The following is a 17,209-nucleotide window of genomic DNA, read 5'->3' as shown; positions in this document are numbered from 1 at the left end:
CAGAAAGAAATCACTGGAAACATGAGCACAAATACTGAAGTCAGTGCAATGAATGTGAAAAGACAACCAACAAACAATTGGCAGAGAAGAGAATCCAAGGAAGCCAAAATGAAGAAGAAATGTGACCATTGCTTGATGAAAGGTCACACGAAGGAAGAATGCTTCGAGCTCCTAGGGTATCCAGATTGGTTCAAGAACCCACCAAAAGGAAAGAGCAAAAAGGTGGCTGCAAATGTCAACAAACAGAATGCTGAGCCTGCAAGTGAAACCCCTCTCGACAAGAATTTTGAACATGGTGAATGCAGTGGAACAAAACCAGATCCCAGCCTGATATCAATCGTGGTGCAGGAAGTCATGAAGGCAATGAGTGAGAAGCAACATTTGGCTAACTTTGCAGGTAATCTCTTAGCCACTAATGTAGGACATTACTTTCAAGTTTTTGATCCTGGTAGCTGGATAGTTGATTCTGGTGCTTCAGACCACATGGTCGGAAATAGAGGTTTGCTCACTGAAATAAGAAGTTTGAAATTTCCTATAAAAGTAGGACTTTCCGATGGGCAAGTCAAGAATGTGAAGGAGATAGGATCAGTAAAGTTGACAGATAATATTGTGCTGAAAAATGTTCTGTTACTGCCTGATTTCAAGCATAATTTAATGTCAGTTAGCAAGTTAATAGAAGATGGAATATGTATGGTGAATTTTGATAAAAATGGGTGCTTGATACAGGACCCTACCAGTAAGAGAGTGATTGCTGAAGGAAGAAGTGAAGAAGGAATCTATAGGCTTAATTTTGGACAGAATGAAGAGAAGAGTAGATCTAATGGAAAATGTTCTGTGAATAATGTAAGTAAGAAGGAAAATTTGAGCATTTTGCATGCTAGATTGGGACATGTGTCTTTATCAAAAATGAAACATTTGAGCTTTTGTGGTTGTAAGAATTGAAGTGAATATTTTTGTGATACTTGTTGTGTGGCAAAGCATCATAGAATGCCTTTAAAACCAAGCAATACTATTGCTAGCAGAATTTTTGAGTTAATCCATATCGATTTGTGGGGACCTTATAAGGTCAAAAATGTTACAGGTGCAAGCTATTTCTTAACTATAGTCGATGACTATAGTAGAGCAACATGGACACAGTTGTTGTCCAATAAAGAACTGGTGAAAGGAATTCTCAACAATTTCTTGAATTTTGTTGAGAACCAATATGAATGCAAGGTGAAAACCTTGAGAAGTGATAATGGGACTGAAATTTTTCAGTCAGAATGTGGTAAAGTTCTAGCAGAAAGAGGAATTTTACATCAGAGAAGTATACCAGGAGTGCCTCAGCAGAACGGAAGAGTGGAAAAAAAACACAGATTCCTCCTCGAAACCGCAAGAGCAATTAGGTTGCATGCAGGGTTACCTAGATATTTCTGGGGTGAATGTATACTATCTGCAACTTATTTGATTAATTTGTTACCAAGTTCAGTCTTAGGGTGGAAGACACCTTTTGAGAGATTAAATAAAAGGAAACCAGAATATGATCACCTTAGAATCATAGGGTGTTTATGTTATGGTTTACCTACTGTGAAAAAGAGTGATAAATTTGGTGAAAAAGGAATAAGATCTGTGTTAATAGGGTATCCATATGGTCAAAAGGGTTATAAACTCTTTGACTTAGAAAAAATAAAGATCTATATGTGCAGGGATGTAAAATTTGAGGAAAGAATATTTCCTTTTCTCAATAAAAAAGAACCTGTTTTGCAAAATTTGTATAAACAAGTGTTTCTTCCAGATATCAATTCAGAAGATCAAGAAAGAAATGATGAAGGTGGTGGCGATAACTCTCTTATTGAAGAAAGTTTAGAAACTCTAGAGTTGTTTGATGCTAGTGAATCTGTGCATATGGATTCTGAAACTTCTGAACAAATATTTCACAATAATGAAAGTGCAGCAGTTGAACAAGAAGTTGCAACACAAAGTATGCCTATTCAGGAAGAAAATGCAGAACCTAAGGAGACAAGAAGATCAGAAAGAGAAAGAACCGTCTCTAAGAAGCTCAAGGATTACATCTATAAGATTCCTGGTATGAGAGGTCAATCAGATGAATCTGCAGCATTTACAGTCCATACTGTAAAAGAAATGAAAAATCACTCTCCTGATTATATTGCTTGTATGAGCAAAATAATCAAAGTGACTGAGCCAGACAGATATGAACAAGCTGAAGGGCATCCTGGATGGGAAGCAGCAATGCAAGAAGAGTTCTAGGCAATGGAGAAAAATGGAACCTGGGAAATGGTGACTCTTCCCGAGGGTAAAAGAGCCATTGATTGTAAATGGGTGTATAAGGTGAAGTATGATAGAGAAGGAAATGTTGTTAGATTAAAGGCAAGAATAGTAGCTAGAGGTGACAAGCAGATAAAGGGAAAGGATTATAAACATACATTTTCCCCAACAGCAAAATTGAGTACAGTAAGGATTTTGATAGCTCTTGCTACTATCAAAGGATGGAAGTTGCAGCACCTGGATGTAAATAATGCCTTTTTGCACGGGTATCTTGAGGAAGAAATATACATGAAGCCTCCAAAAGGATATAAGAAAGCTGATGAAGGAAAGGTTTGCAGATTGGTGAGAAGCATTTATGGTCTGAAACAGGCTTCAAGAGCTTGGAATTGTGCTTTAAAGGGATTTTTGATACAGCTTGGATACATTCAATCCAAGAAAGATTATTCCCTTTTTACGAAAGAAGAGAATGGAAAGCAAGCAATCATTCTAGCTTATGTAGATGATTTGCTAATAACAGGTGATAACTTGGAAGAAATAGAAAGGGTGAAGAAGAATTTGGACAAAGAATTCACCATTAAGGATCTTGGTGAACTGAGATTCTTTGTCGGGATTGAGATTGATAGGAATGAGAATGGAATTATCTTGAACCAGAGAAAATATATTCTCGATATCTTGAAGAATAATGGTATTCAAGACTGTAAAGTTGCTAAATTCCCTTTCCCAAAGGGGATGAAACTATCAACTGACAGTGGTGAAGTTCTTCAAGAACCTGAAATTTACAGAAGAATCATTGGAAAACTGTTGTATCTGAATATCACAAGACCCGACATTTCATACTCAGTGCAGCAACTGTCTCAATTTATGCAATGTCCTAGAAAACCTCATCTTCAAGCTGCTATTCATGTCATGAAATATTTGAAAGGAACAATGGAATGGGGATTGTTTTATCCCAGTGAATCTGAATCGAAAATTCAGGGATACTCTGATGCTGATTGGGGAAGTTGTGCTTTCAGCGCTAGATCCTTGACAGGTTACTGCATTTTTATTGGGAAATGTCTAGTATCCTAGAAAACTAAGAAGCAAAAGACCGTTTCTAAGTCATCCACAGAGGCTGAATATAGGAGTATGTCACATACCACTAGCGAATTGGTATGGGTTGATGATATTCTTCAGAATTTGAAGGTGCAGGTCGAGAAGCCTATTCCGCTACATTGTGACAACAAGTCAGCTGAGCATATAGCTCAAAATCCTATCTTTCATGAGAGGACTAAACACCTCAACATTGATTGTCACTATGTGACAGATCACATTGAAGAAGGATTCCTCACAACTGTCCATGTTCAGTCAGCCCATCAATTGGCTGACATCTTGACAAAATCCCTCACTCAGCAACAACATAATTTTCTTTCTTTCAAGTTGGGTCTTGTTTCTCACCCCAAGCTCCAACTTGAGGGGGGGATGTAGAATTGTAGAATGGTTGTATGTCACATGATAGACATGTGACTGTTTTGTCTTATTTGCAGTGGCTCTATTTCATTGGTGACAGTTGTTAGCTTGGTGTATTTTCTCTAGAATGATCTGTATTCCTAGGTTAGAATGTATCTAGGGATTGTAAGGAGCAATGATATAAATATCCTTGTAAGGCTGCGCAGCCAAGTGAGAAAAACCTGAGAGTAATTGTATACTCACAAAAGTAGTATACGCTTAAACCTGAATCAAAAAAAAAAAAAAAAAAAAAAAAAAAAAAAATACAGCAAGTTTTGCTGATAAAATTATCTCTGATTACTTTCTTTTCAAAAGTTCGCGACAAAATTAAACTATAGTACTGTATGATAGAAAATGTATCATTTTTATTATATTGTGTGATCTTGATAGGTTAAGCAAATTGTATGATCCATATATATGAACTCAATCATTTGTCAAGAATGAATCAGGACTTCATGCTTTCTGTTTGTGTCAAAAAAGAATTTCTGTTAAACAAATACAATTTTCATGTTCTTTGTACAGCAAAAAATAAAAGAGTCCCTTTTACTACTAAAGTATAGGAGTATAAACTACTATAAAGTTGGATTATGGAAAATTGTTTCATCATTTATATATAGTTTATCAAAAATACTCAAAATCGATGTTGGTAGAATTGTTAGAATTGCTCTGATTGCTGTCACTCCCGGTAGAACACTCAGCAACCTTCTTCTCCATGCCAGGGGGAGGTGCATCCTTATTAGCAAACCGCGTAAAATCTACAGGATCAGGGACATGAGGAGGGGCAGCACATCTAACAAGTGCCCAATTAACCCCTTCAAAGAAAGGATGTTGCTTAATTTCAGTAGCACCCCTTTTGTAAGCAATTCTCTTATGAGGCTCCTTAACCAAAAGTCCACGAATGAGATCACGGGCCACATTGCTGACATTTGGGTTATCCGGGAACCTCAAGGGTTGGCCAACGACGTTGAAGAGGGTAGCCCGGTTTCCTTGCCCTTTGAAAGGGGTGGTACCATGTAGGAGCTCATATAGGAAAATGCCAAAGGTCCACCAGTCTACAGCACTACCATGCCCCTCCCCTCGGATAATCTCAGGAGCAAGGTACTCGTGTGTACCGACAAAGGACATAGACCGGACATTGGTGGGCTCTGCCATCAACTCAGGGAGTGATCCATTTACAAACAGCCCAAAATCTGATTTAGATTTTCTGTTCTTTTTGCCAGGGAGTATGCTGCGAGGGAAAAAGCTTGAGGGTTGCATACACCCCTGCACTGCCAATTCCTCGTCGAGGATCCCTCCACCTCCACTTCCACCACCACTACCACCATTAGACACATGAGACGAGGAAGACTTGACAAGGGTTGGGCTGACTGAGCAACGGAGGGAAAGATCAAAGTCTGAGAGCATGATATGACCTTCTTCCCTTACTAGCACATTCTCTGGCTTAAGGTCTCTGTATACAATTCCAAGCATGTGTAGATACTCCAATGCTAATAGTATTTCTGATGCATAAAACCTGCATTCAACATGAATTCACAGTATTATTCGTTCTCTTGATTGTTTTAAAACATGATTATGAACAAAGACTTTAAGCCTAAAATGTAAAAGAAGTAAATCGAGCTAGAAAAAGTATGATTTAAGGCCACTATAGCATAATGTTTTACTACTCCTTTGTTGCACATAATAAGAAATGGAGGTGGTAGAAACATAAGATCATCAGAAGGGAAATAGCTAGGAAAATTACTGACCGAGCAGCTTCCTCAGAGAAAAACTTGTTAGGCTGCTTTTGTCTGAGGGAATGAAGATTACCGCCACTGCAGAACTCCATGACCAAGCAGTAAAACTTATCGGTCTCAAAATGTGTGTATAAAGTTGGCAAGAAAGGGTGATCAAGCAAGCCAAGAATCTCCCTCTCAGTCTGCGCCCTAAGCAACTTGTTCCTACTCGCGAGTGAAGCCTTATCCATGACTTTCATAGCAAAATGGGTGCAAGTCCCTCTTAAATCAACAAGATAAACACTACCAATATCTCCATACCCAAGCCTCTTAAGGAGTCTAAAATGGCTAAGTCCTAATGGAGCCTCTCTTGCATTCACCGCGTTTATAGCATCCCATCGCACATCCCCTCCTGTATGAGGCTTTAAGGGTGCAGAACTCGTGCTCTCTATGCTGTCACTCCGGTGGTGCTGGTTCTGATGGTTATTGCTGTTGTTGCTGCTGTAGCTGTGATCTCGCCTCTGAACTGTCACCTCATGATTTGAGACTGGCCTAGGGGAGGGTATCCGGCGTTGGTTCCCAGCCATCGGGTTATTATACCCTGGCTTCCATAGAGGTTCCAGATGTTTCTTCTGCTCCCTGAACTTGCTTTGGGCAGGACCTGTTGGTTTATTCATCGAGGTTGGATCCATTGAGCCTGGTTCGGGTGAGCTATAACCCGAGTCCATGCTGGTTTTCGATCCCCAGTCAGGACTCATCCTTTTAGGCTCATATGAATCATCTTCTGATGACGGATAGCTCATCTGTTACATTGACATCACACAAATATGAATTCTTTCATATGATCACAAACATTTTTTTTTTCAAAGGACAAAAAATCAAAACAAAATCGCATTTTTTGCTTAAAAATTGAAAGAAATTGTTAAAACATTACTACGTAACAAAGATTAAAACATCGTTCATAATGTACCTATATATATATTAAGGGCGATGATTTTACCAAGGCAAATAATGAAGATCAATATATATCAACCAAGAATAAATTGCCTAGCAAAGATAATAAATTCTCCGAAAAAATTTCTATCAAATGTTAATTAATCATTACGTATACGAACAATCATTGGTATAATCCCTCAAAAAAAATATGACTGTTATAACAAATCAGTTAAATTTAGAAACTTGTTATGAAGTTGAGATTTCATAGGAGTCCAACAGACAAGAATGAACTAATTTAGAACACGTATTTACAATGACATAAATAGAGACGTGTAACAAAATATAATAAGCTAAATAAAAAACGACCGCAAAAAGTAAATGATTCAAAGACCCTAACCTCAGAAGTATCAGCCCTCTCCACAGGCTTAAATGACGTCAGCGGCGCGACACAGCAATGCTGATTGAATCCCTGGTTAGGTTTTTGTGGAAACCACATTAATAACACAATTCAATATGAATGATATAATGTTCAAAAAAAAAAAAATTTAACTTTAGAGAATAAAATGCAGTTTCCTAATATATTGAATACATGAGGTATATCAATCAATGTTTACAAATGCAGGCCTGGTGCAAAAGATATGTACATCCTTAAAGTGACATTTAGGAATAAAAATTGACAAGTTCTTTTTTTGTTTGAAATATTATTGATGTGAAATCATGTTCTATTAATTTTTATTATTAAGGCTTAAGAAATGAAATTGTGCTGAGCACGTAGAAATTTAGAATGTATCAAAAACGGCCAAATAAACCTATTTTTGACCAGATCCTATCACCTACCAAGAACCAACACTACGTTTTAATGTGGGTTTGATATGAGCCAAAAAAAAAAATTGAAAATCATTGTAGTTGGGATTTTGGATTTTATAATTCTTTTGGGATTTATTATGTGGACAATAAAATAAAAAAAATAAAAAAAAAAATCTGAAAATCTAACGCCTAACAATCAAGTAGCATCTTTACCATTCAATCGGTTATACCTGGTTCATTTGTGCAAATGAGCAAATCAATTTTGCACTCATTACCTATTACTTACTCCGTTTTTTTTTTTTGTTGCTACACTTTTCTATTTTGGAAATTTCCAATTAGTTGTAACACTTTCCATTTTTGACATTTTTTTCTCTCTATCTCTCTCCTACCCATATGGATCCAACATATTATTATCTGTTCCTCTCCTTCTAAAAAACTGTCTAGGAAACCATGAAAATAAAAGTGTAGCAACTAAAAAAAACGGAAGAAGTACTTTGATGAATTGCCCAAGATGTGCAAATTAGAAAAACTAATTTAGCTAAAATTTGTTTTTTCTTTTTGTACGAATGAGCAAATATGATAATCAATTGTATAAGTAATATAAAATGACGATAATGTGTTATACAGAAGACATATTTACATTGATAAAGGTAAAGGTAAAAGCATCATTTGAAGTGGGAAGATGAAAAAAAAAAAAAAAAAAGGTACTTGTTTCATCATTTAGAGTATCATCCTTAAGAATTAGAGAGTAGATGGTCTCAAATAATCACCATTGCATTCACCTCCTAATTGACATAAAAGTTTTGTCAAATAATAACTTTTTTAAAAAAAAAAATCAACCTAAATATTATTTATTCTTTCTCAAATAAAATTATCTTGAGCAAGTTAGATATGGTCTCGTTTATGAAAATCCATCAAATTTATGAAAATGTCCTTGTTTTACACTTTCTAATTAAAAAAATATATATATTCTTAACCCACACATATCTTAATACATATTTAGCTATATTACGAAAAAAAAAAAATACACCTGTAAGCATTCAGAATGACAAATGGCAAAATATGTGCACAAAACACATAAATACATCACACACAGGTACATTCATGACATATATTGGACTTGGCATGTGTACATAAGTGTGGACCATGTGCCATCGGAGCATATTATATGCCCAAGGTTAAGTTTACGGTAGTCAAATTGTCAACCTAAGATTATACGAGTACAAATGTACAATAAAGTTTAGTATTTCATATTTAGAAGAACTTTTTTTAATAGTTATAATCCAATCGTGATTATAACATAATTGACGTTGAAACGTACCATATCATGCCAAATTCACCAAAATGAAAAACAAAAATGGGAAGTAGAATCAAAGATTATGAAGAACGAACCATTATGCAAAAGCACAAGCAAAATTCTTAGAGCTTCATATAACAAACCCAATGATTAACATCCAACTTTTGTCAACTTTGTAAGGCTCACAAATAATGAGAAACAAAAATTTTGGTAGATGGTTTGTTTTGTAGTAATTGTCAAGAAATTTGGAAGAAAAAGGAAGTGAAAAATTAATTTTCGTTTTTTTATAAAAAAAAAAAAAAAGAAAAAAGAAAAAAAAAAGAAAGAGAGAAAAAAGAAAAGAGAGAAAAGGACGTGGTGGGATGAAACAATTGTGGAAAGAAGAGGAGAATAATTTTAATTAATTCCATTATAAAAAAGATTAATGGATATCCGTTGAAAGCTGCCAAATAGTGGTGGGGAAATGTGAATTTGAGATTTTGTGGGATTCCCCCACCTCTATTTTAAATTATTTTAATTATGATTTATGACCATATGATTAGGCATTTTTATTGATTATTATTAGTATTTTTTAATTTAACTTACAATGTGTTTTGTGTATGATTGACTCCACCATATGTCGCTTATAAAATAAAACTCCTATTATATTAATCGAGTAACCCCTATAACACTAATCAAGTATCTTGTGATCGCTGACCGCAGATTATAAGAATTTGTGTTTAACTTAATATTTAGACTTTTTAATACATTTCAAAATTGGTTAATTGCACTCTTTTACCGGTGCTTTATATTGAGAATCCAAAAGGGATCAAATTGGTACTCCATAGCCTTCATTGTTGATGCTTTTTTGTCTTTTAGAACCTTATTATTATTACTATCCAAATATGAGTTGATTCGTACTGAAGCAACAAGAGAAAATCTCAATTTATAAGTTGAACAATTACTTTCTACGGAGTAGTTGCTAGTCAATGCGTGCGTGAGTTATAAAACTTCTCCAAATAATAATAAAAAATGTAATTAAAAATAAAAATAAAAATAAGTAGTTTTTAGATGCTTGCCCTTTTAGCCTCGCTACCTCAAAATAAAAACACCGGCAATCATTAACATCTCTTTAATACTCCGTATTACGGAGTAGAAAGGAACACTCATCGAAAAAATTCCATATTGTGAGAATTGACAAACTAACAAAGAGAAGTTTTAGCTTTCTTAGATAACAAAACGTTTGAATTCAAAGCACATTTTTAGCGTACACAAAACGAATTGAAATGCACTGAGCTAGAGATCCCTGAAAACTGAGACTTTACTCTTACATTTGGTTGATGGAATCTCGACTGATATTCTAATGTTACATAATTTCTGAAACTAGCAAGAGCAATAAATGAGTAGAGTACATAGAGAGGCACATTGATCCTCCTACCTCTCTTTGAGTTCTTGTTCAAACTGTAACAGCTTTTCACGCAAGGGTTGTAAGAAAGACTTCAAATCCTTGGTAATACTCTGCTTATCTTGGTGTGGCAAATCACTGCCTCCGCTTATATTCACGGTAAGCTGCAAATATACATGGCAAAAGAATCGTCAGAAAATGGTTATAAACCCAGTTGAAATGGCTTCAAGTACGGCGCACAAACAGAATCAGCTATTTGACACAGAAGAAAATAAATAAATAAATGCTTTATAAAAAATATAAATAAATAAACCCAAAATAGAGTGTTCTAACAGCAACTACTTGCTACAACCAGCCAGTAATGACAACCATCTACACTAACTTGTTAGGACCATATATAGTATAACCATTTTACAGCTGTTTACACTAATCGTACATTTGGATAACACTGGTACAAGGAAGGAAGAGTAGGGTAAAGGAAAGGGAAGGGAGAGAGGATTTATTAGGTATATCAAAAGAGAACGGAAAATGGAACCCTCCCACTATTCCTTTCCCCTTTACCCATTCTATTTCCAAATAATAAACTGGATTCCTTACTTCCCTCCTTTTCTTCCAAAATCTTAATCAATATATACTCTGTATTTCATACTAATTAACAAGGGTACTTTAAAATACCAAATTCCTCCAGGAGGTACCTCTAAGGCTCTAATAACTGCATTTAAATGAAGCCAAATAGCTCATTGTCCCAACTCTGCAAAACTTTCCGAAGTACTTCCACAACTATTTTTTAATAATAACTATGTCAACTTCTAAGGCATCGTAAGTAATTAAGTAGCCATAGGGCCTTGGTCTATGAACTATGAAAATTTTATAATAGAGTTCACATTCTAAGAAGTCTTCTGAGGAGTTAATCCAAGGACTAGGTGATGATTGTCAAGATACATTAAGGGTAAGCATTTTATATCTTTATCTGGAGAGCATAACTAGAATGTTGAAGACCACCTAGAGAAAACAGGCAGATATTAGAATATAGGAGAGCATCTTCGTCGGAAAATAAGAACTGGCATATGATGATCCCATATTGAAGTCAGATATAAGAACTGACTCCTTTCATTGTGGACTTGTGGTACATAAACTTTCTATAATAATTGTAGCAAGTGATGGTGTTAGACGACACTATGAAATTCAGGACCAAATAGAGATCAGCATAATACTTGAAATAGAGAAACCAAAAATCATTAGGCCCCCGAATTGTAAACTAAACCAGCACCCTTCAGCCAAAACAGATAGTTTTCACAACAAGATGGTGAGTTGGACTGCAACTGCCAATAATTGAAACAATACAAATCTAAGAGAAAATACCGCATAGCTAAATAAAGTTAGGATGACAGCACACCCCAAAAGAACCACCAAACACATTACATAAACAGGCAGCTGTAGATTTAGTCCCTTAAAAACCTTTAGATTTGGTCAATATATCAAATTACAGTTTTAAACAAAGTTTCAATTTACTAACATACTCATACCTCCAAGTCATCTAATTCACCATATGAGAACTCTGCAATTTCCAGATAACCCTTTATCTTCTTATTCTCTCCACCAACCTGCCATTCACCTGTTCCAAGTTGTCACATGATAATTTTATTAAAGAAAAAACCTAAAAGTGGTATTCTGTGTAAAAGTGAATTTCTAAATGCCAACCTTTGACATCAATGGTTAACTCGTAAGTATAGCCAACACGTTTCTTGTTACGAACCGTCACCAAGTAGGCCTGTGTATTATATATTTGACAAAACAGTAAGCTCATATTGCGGATAAAAGTATGCACTGATATTGTAATTATGTATATTCCAACTGCCTATGGCCTAGTGCCCAAACTTCATACTAATAAGGTATCAACATTTATCGATACTATATATTTTCTAATTCCTATTTTCCTTTAATCTACTCAAGAACTCCCTTCATCCCAGTTTATGAGCCCAAGTTGGCAGGATATGCACATAAAAAGTCGAGACAAAGACATAAGTATAACAACCAAACCACATTTCTAGAGCAAGGACACTTGGGGTTTTAGTTTGTGAAAAAGAATTCATGAAGGCATATAAAATGTGATGGAGTTGTGGATGTAGTACCAATAACACAACTGTATCAGGAAATCAAATTTTCATGCATGGGTACCAGAAGACAACCACATCCAAAACGAAAGCTCCTGTTCAAGGATTCATTAATCAATAAAGTGAAGCAGCTAAAGAACAACTAATTGTAGAAGGTATATGAAGCTACAACTACAAAAGGCACTTAAAAAGAGGGTGTCGAACAATTCAGATCCAACTCATAAGCTGAAAGTAAAAGCTAATCTGAATTTTAAGAAACAAGTGTTGGATTGACACTCAAAGCCATTTTCAATCAGGATCAAAATTCAAATCCTTTGACAAAAGTTAAAACCTCAGATCATATCAATCAATCAATCAATCAATCAAAGCCTTAATCCCAAAAGTGGGGTCGGCTAACATGAACCAAATTTGATTATTCCGTGTAGTCATCAACATAAATCTTTCTCCTCCATCCCTTACGATCCAAAACTTCATCCTCACGTAAATCCATGCACTTCATATCCTTCCTCACTCCTTCCAACCAAGTCATCTTTGGTCTCCCTCTTCCTCGTTTAATCCCTCCATGGTCCCACTCTTCCACTCTTCGCACCAAGTCATCATAGTTACATCTTAATAAAGCCCTACCACTGGCATCATCATGTACATTGGATCATGTGTAAGTGTAAAATACATTTTTAGAGAGCAGTTTTACAATAACATCAAATACAATTTATCCCATATATCCAAGAGCTTTGCTCAATGTTAAGTCCAGATTTTAATAGTCAAGACTTGAAAAAGAAGCCTATAAATTATTTGAATACATAACACATGAAAACAGGCTATTTTTAATTTTATTCAATAAAATCAGCAATAATGCGGCGAAGATGTGCGCAAAGGCAATACTCACATCGCCTGAACATTTTGATACTTCACTTATTTCTGCTTTTCCATTAGTAAACTCCAGGGAGCCAATAGAACTGAGCAACTCCTGCAAAATAACATAAGGAGGAGCAGTGAGCGGCTAAAGTGCAAATAAAACAAACACATACAACTGCATGTCTATTGTCAAGCCAATTAATCACCACAAACATGTCAATACCATATCGATAAGCACAACAGCCAAGAGCATTTTACTAGAAAAGATACACAGGATAAATCAATCAATCAATTAAAGCCTTAATCCCATAAGTGGGGTCGGCTACATAAACCAAAAGTGATTATTCCGTATAGTCATCCACAAAAATCTTCCTCTTCCATTCCTTACGATCAAATGCCTAATTCTCATGCAAATCCATATGCTTCATATCCTTCCTAAATCCTCCCAACCAAGTCATTTTCGGTCTCCGTCTACCTCGTTTAACCTCTCATACGCAAGATGGAAAAGGTCAAGATTGGGAGAAAGTATAAAAGTAATACTCCCTCCGTGTTTTAATAAGTGTTACAGTTTGACCAAACACGCATGCCATGACACAACTTTGACCATTAATTTATCTAATTATATGTTAATTAAATCATAATATGCAATAACAATTGTTTTTAATATTAGTAAAATAATCAAGTCAAAGTCATTATGCGAATAGTGAAAAAAGTCAAACTATAACATTTATTAAAACACGGAGGGAGCATGAAAAAGGATTCCCCTTATTTACAGCAAAATTTATATTGTTTCATTTAACTTTATTTGCTACTACCTCCATCTTTTTGTTTGTCCATTTAAGATATTCCTTGATGGAAAATCTGACCAAGTGCATCCATTAACATATAAGAAATTACATATTCATATAAGATCTTGTTAAATTTCACTCGATTTGTAGTTTCAAAACATTACCATTCCACAATTTTTTATAACACAACGCTGAAGATGATAAAGTGTAGATGCGTGCATTGAAAAGATAAATGGAACAAACAAAAAGGAGCAAGTTGTAGAATATATACCAATTAATTTTTTTTTAGGCTTACTTGTTTTGGGCATCTAAATGAGTTCCAAGTTATATGGGTTAATTAAGGGAACATTAAGTTCATAAAGTAAATATGTAGGGATCTGAGCAAGGCAGCTATAGTAACAATATATATCTAGCGTTGTGCATTAAAAGTACATGTTTATTAAGTAAATTTGTGAATTGTGATATATGAACTTATTAAAGTTTGGATTCATTAGTGAATTTGGAGAATCCACTTCAGTTTCTTGTTAATATGAGATTAGGTTTTTCTTATTTCTCTTACAGCCACTTAGTCTTCCCCATCTCACAACCAATTTTAAGGATCTTCCTCAATTTTAGTGCCCTAATATTAATGGCGATTCAAAAAAGAAAAGGACAGAGAATAGCGGAGAAGGGAAAAAAAATGCATCGCAAGGCTATTTCTCTTCCGTATAGAAATGGAATTAGTACATGTTTGATATACAAGAATGAACTTGCTTACTATTTTTTCGTATTGGACATTTGCAACAAGCAACAAAAGGAATGTATAAACCTAGCTTTACTTGGAAATTATGAAATGGATATGATAACGCTTGCTTTGGGTTTGTAGGTAAGACCGACACGTGGTGCATTGAATTCCCCAATCCCCACAAAAACCCTTTCATTTTATTATATACCCACTCCTATAATTTTAATTTATTGTAGCACTCAAGTTCACATTTCTAATTACACTCTAATCTAACTTGGTGAACTAAAAACCACCAAAAAAACACTTGAGGGAAATCACATCCTAAAAATACTTGAGCCCCAAACCCTAACTCGAGGTAGAACAGTCACTGCAGAGAAGGAGGACAGGAGTTCTTAATATAACATACACTCGCACGCACACACACACACACACACACCAAAACAAAAAAACTTAATCTACAGACCCAAGAGAAATTTCATGTCAATTTAAGGTAATACGTGACCATGTTTACATAAGGAATGTAAAAAAGGGAAGGAAAGAAACGATGTTGACTAGAAATAAGCCCTCTTTCTTAAAAATATCAAAACTCATACATTTATAAGATAGATGTGGCAAGTTCCAGTTAAGAGGAGGCAGGCAAATCACAAATAAACGGCCAAAGCACAAAGATTATAATTTGCTTGTGGAGAACAAACCTTAATCCTTTCAGTTGACCATTTGTTAAGGTTCTTCTCCTCCCATGTTCCAGCCTAAAACAAGGATACGAATCAAACATTAGCAAAGTTCAACAAGCATAATGTAACTAAGATAATAAAGAATGTCAACAAAAAGGACAAATATATGGAATCACGAGTCTATTACTTTGCCGGGCATAAATCAGAACAATAAACTTTAAGGCAGCCTCAACAGAGAGTAGAACAAGACTACTTTTTTACAAGGACAATTACTCTACCGCAAAAGCAATATCCAACTAACAGCATATTAGAGATTTTTTCGACACCCCAACTTAGCGACTCGATCAATGAATGAGTAGCACCAGGCATTAACAAATAACTCTGGGTCACAAACAATAGGTTTGTTTCAACAAATGCCTCCTTAGGTACATTAGTTAACAAACTCATACAACAAAACAAGCATACTTGCAAGTTACAAGAAACCTCCATTCATTGTAATGAACCTTTTTCACAATAAACCTAGCAATCCAGCACAATAGTATAAGTACAAAATTACTAGAATATTCAAGCCAATACCATCCAAACAGAGAATTTAACAATTAACATACATCATCTCTTACTCCAATAATATCACATTAATCATAATAATTTCTAAGAAAACACATAATTGAATACCCATTCCATTTCAAATTAATTGCAACATTCACCGTGATCAACTTTACAAACATTAACCATATTTTTACACTAACATATACCCGTATATAAAAACATATCACGTGGGATCTTATTAATTCATCGTTTAAATTCTAAATATCGACTCTTTACAATATTTATTAATACGCAATTAAAGATATTAATGATGAAAGCGATACCGTATTCCAAACAGAACCAAGCACAGGGGCATGTTGTTTGGAAACATCCTGAGGAGAAAGCATCTTAGGAACAGGCGCAGGCGCAGCATCCGACGTCGTTTCTCTCACCCAATAAGTGTAAGAAGATGTCTGCTTTTCCGACACAGCTCCACCCTCCATTGAAGAAACTCTTTCCTCTTCAACCCCAACAAATTGAAAACCCTAATTTGAAAAATACAAGAATGTGGATCAGATTTAGGGGATTTGGTGAAGTGGGTATTGCAGATCTGATGAAGGAGGAGAGAGAAAAGATGTTAAAAAGATGGTTGAAGTTCGGGAAGTTTCAGAGAGAGTGTGTTTGTGGGGGTGACGTTAGGGATTTGATGGATTCTGGAACTTTCTTTCCTACTTGTTTGGGGAAGATGACAGTCCAAGTTGACAGTCAACTCGATCTTTCCAAGCTTTTACAATTGGTTGGTTGGGGCTTGGGTAGGAGTGTTAATGAGCCGAGCATGTTCTTGAACTGCTCGAGATTTGGCTCGAACAAAGCTTGGTATAGGCTCAATTTGAGCTTGGGTTTGGCTTGAGATCTTAACAAGCCAAATCTTAGCTATTCTTGACTCGGCTCAAAAACTTGTAATCTTTTTTTTTTTGGTTAAAATTAATCTTCATAACTCTATGCTAAGTTTTGGAGCTTTTGTTGTTTATTTTTTCTTTTTTGTTGTTTATATAGAAGAACTAAAACAAAAAAAAAGAAGGAACAATTGTCAAGAATAAAACGACCTTTTGTCGGTCTTCCAAAAATAAAACGAGTTTTTAATTATTTCGGAATAAAACGACCTTTAACATACATCTGCTCAAAATAGAGTATAAAATCGGTAACCTGTTTAAGAGGTTACTATCGGACACGTGTTGCATTGTGAGTGGTTAGGATTTTTTTATTTATTTTATTTTATTTTCATTTTTCTAAAAATTGATTTTTAATTAGAGAAACTTCTTTGTAAAAAAAAAAAAAAAAAAACCATTTCTCTCTCCTCCCTCTCCTCTCCGTCAACCACTTTGCTTGAAACCCACCCCACCGGCCACCACCAACTCACCTCACCTCTCCTATATGGCTACACTTGCCGCCATGACCACCCAAACATCCTAACACCCACCCCGCAAACAGCCTTTAACCCATCTGACCACCCTTAAAACCACTCCAAAACACCCATCTGACCACCCTTAAAACCATGGTTGGTGTGAGAGTTCGAAGGAGGGAGATGGTCGCATCGGCTGGGGGTTGGGTTAGTGAAGGTTCCTAGGATAGAGATGGTG

General features: G+C 35.4%; 2 protein-coding genes across 2 annotated transcripts; both read right to left on the bottom strand.

The window, feature by feature from the left end:
* Nucleotides 1-4,371: 4,371 nt before the first annotated feature.
* On the bottom strand, nucleotides 4,372-6,894 carry LOC145593161 (serine/threonine-protein kinase RHS3-like). Its single transcript, XM_081649666.1, has 3 exons — nucleotides 6,796-6,894; nucleotides 5,496-6,265; nucleotides 4,372-5,263 (listed from the first exon to the last, which is right to left on the bottom strand). The coding sequence occupies exons 1-3, from the start codon at nucleotides 6,892-6,894 to the stop codon at nucleotides 4,372-4,374; spliced, it is 1,761 nt and encodes a 586-aa protein (XP_081505792.1).
* Nucleotides 6,895-9,675: 2,781 nt separating this feature from the next.
* On the bottom strand, nucleotides 9,676-16,361 carry LOC145591546 (uncharacterized). Its single transcript, XM_081648034.1, has 6 exons — nucleotides 15,914-16,361; nucleotides 15,063-15,116; nucleotides 12,887-12,967; nucleotides 11,588-11,657; nucleotides 11,413-11,501; nucleotides 9,676-10,050 (listed from the first exon to the last, which is right to left on the bottom strand). The coding sequence occupies exons 1-6, from the start codon at nucleotides 16,070-16,072 to the stop codon at nucleotides 9,916-9,918; spliced, it is 588 nt and encodes a 195-aa protein (XP_081504160.1). The 5' UTR covers nucleotides 16,073-16,361; the 3' UTR covers nucleotides 9,676-9,915.
* Nucleotides 16,362-17,209: the final 848 nt, after the last annotated feature.

This window comes from Chenopodium album, chromosome 18 (assembly GCF_948465745.1).
Source record: "Chenopodium album chromosome 18, dcCheAlbu1.1, whole genome shotgun sequence".
In the NCBI taxonomy this organism is placed as follows: Eukaryota; Viridiplantae; Streptophyta; class Magnoliopsida; order Caryophyllales; family Amaranthaceae; genus Chenopodium; species Chenopodium album.
The sequence above is the reverse complement of the archived record's forward strand: the minus strand, read 5'-3'. Positions and strand labels throughout refer to the sequence as shown.

Bases quoted from the DNA above. Each gene is read 5' to 3' on its own strand.
- LOC145591546 (XM_081648034.1), bottom strand. From the start codon at position 16,072: ATGGAGGGTGGAGCTGTGTCGGAAAAGCAGACATCTTCTTACACTTAT. The intron at 15,117-15,913 runs GTATCGCTTTCA...TCCTTGTTTTAG, and splicing joins TTGGTTCTGTTTGGAATACG to GCTGGAACATGGGAGGAGAA. The intron at 12,968-15,062 runs GTTTGTTCTCCA...GTTATTTTGCAG, and splicing joins GGTCAACTGAAAGGATTAAG to GAGTTGCTCAGTTCTATTGG.
- LOC145593161 (XM_081649666.1), bottom strand. From the start codon at position 6,894: ATGTGGTTTCCACAAAAACCTAACCAGGGATTCAATCAGCATTGCTGT. The intron at 6,266-6,795 runs GTTAGGGTCTTT...TCAATGTAACAG, and splicing joins AGAGGGCTGATACTTCTGAG to ATGAGCTATCCGTCATCAGA. The intron at 5,264-5,495 runs GTCAGTAATTTT...TGTTGAATGCAG, and splicing joins TTCTCTGAGGAAGCTGCTCG to GTTTTATGCATCAGAAATAC.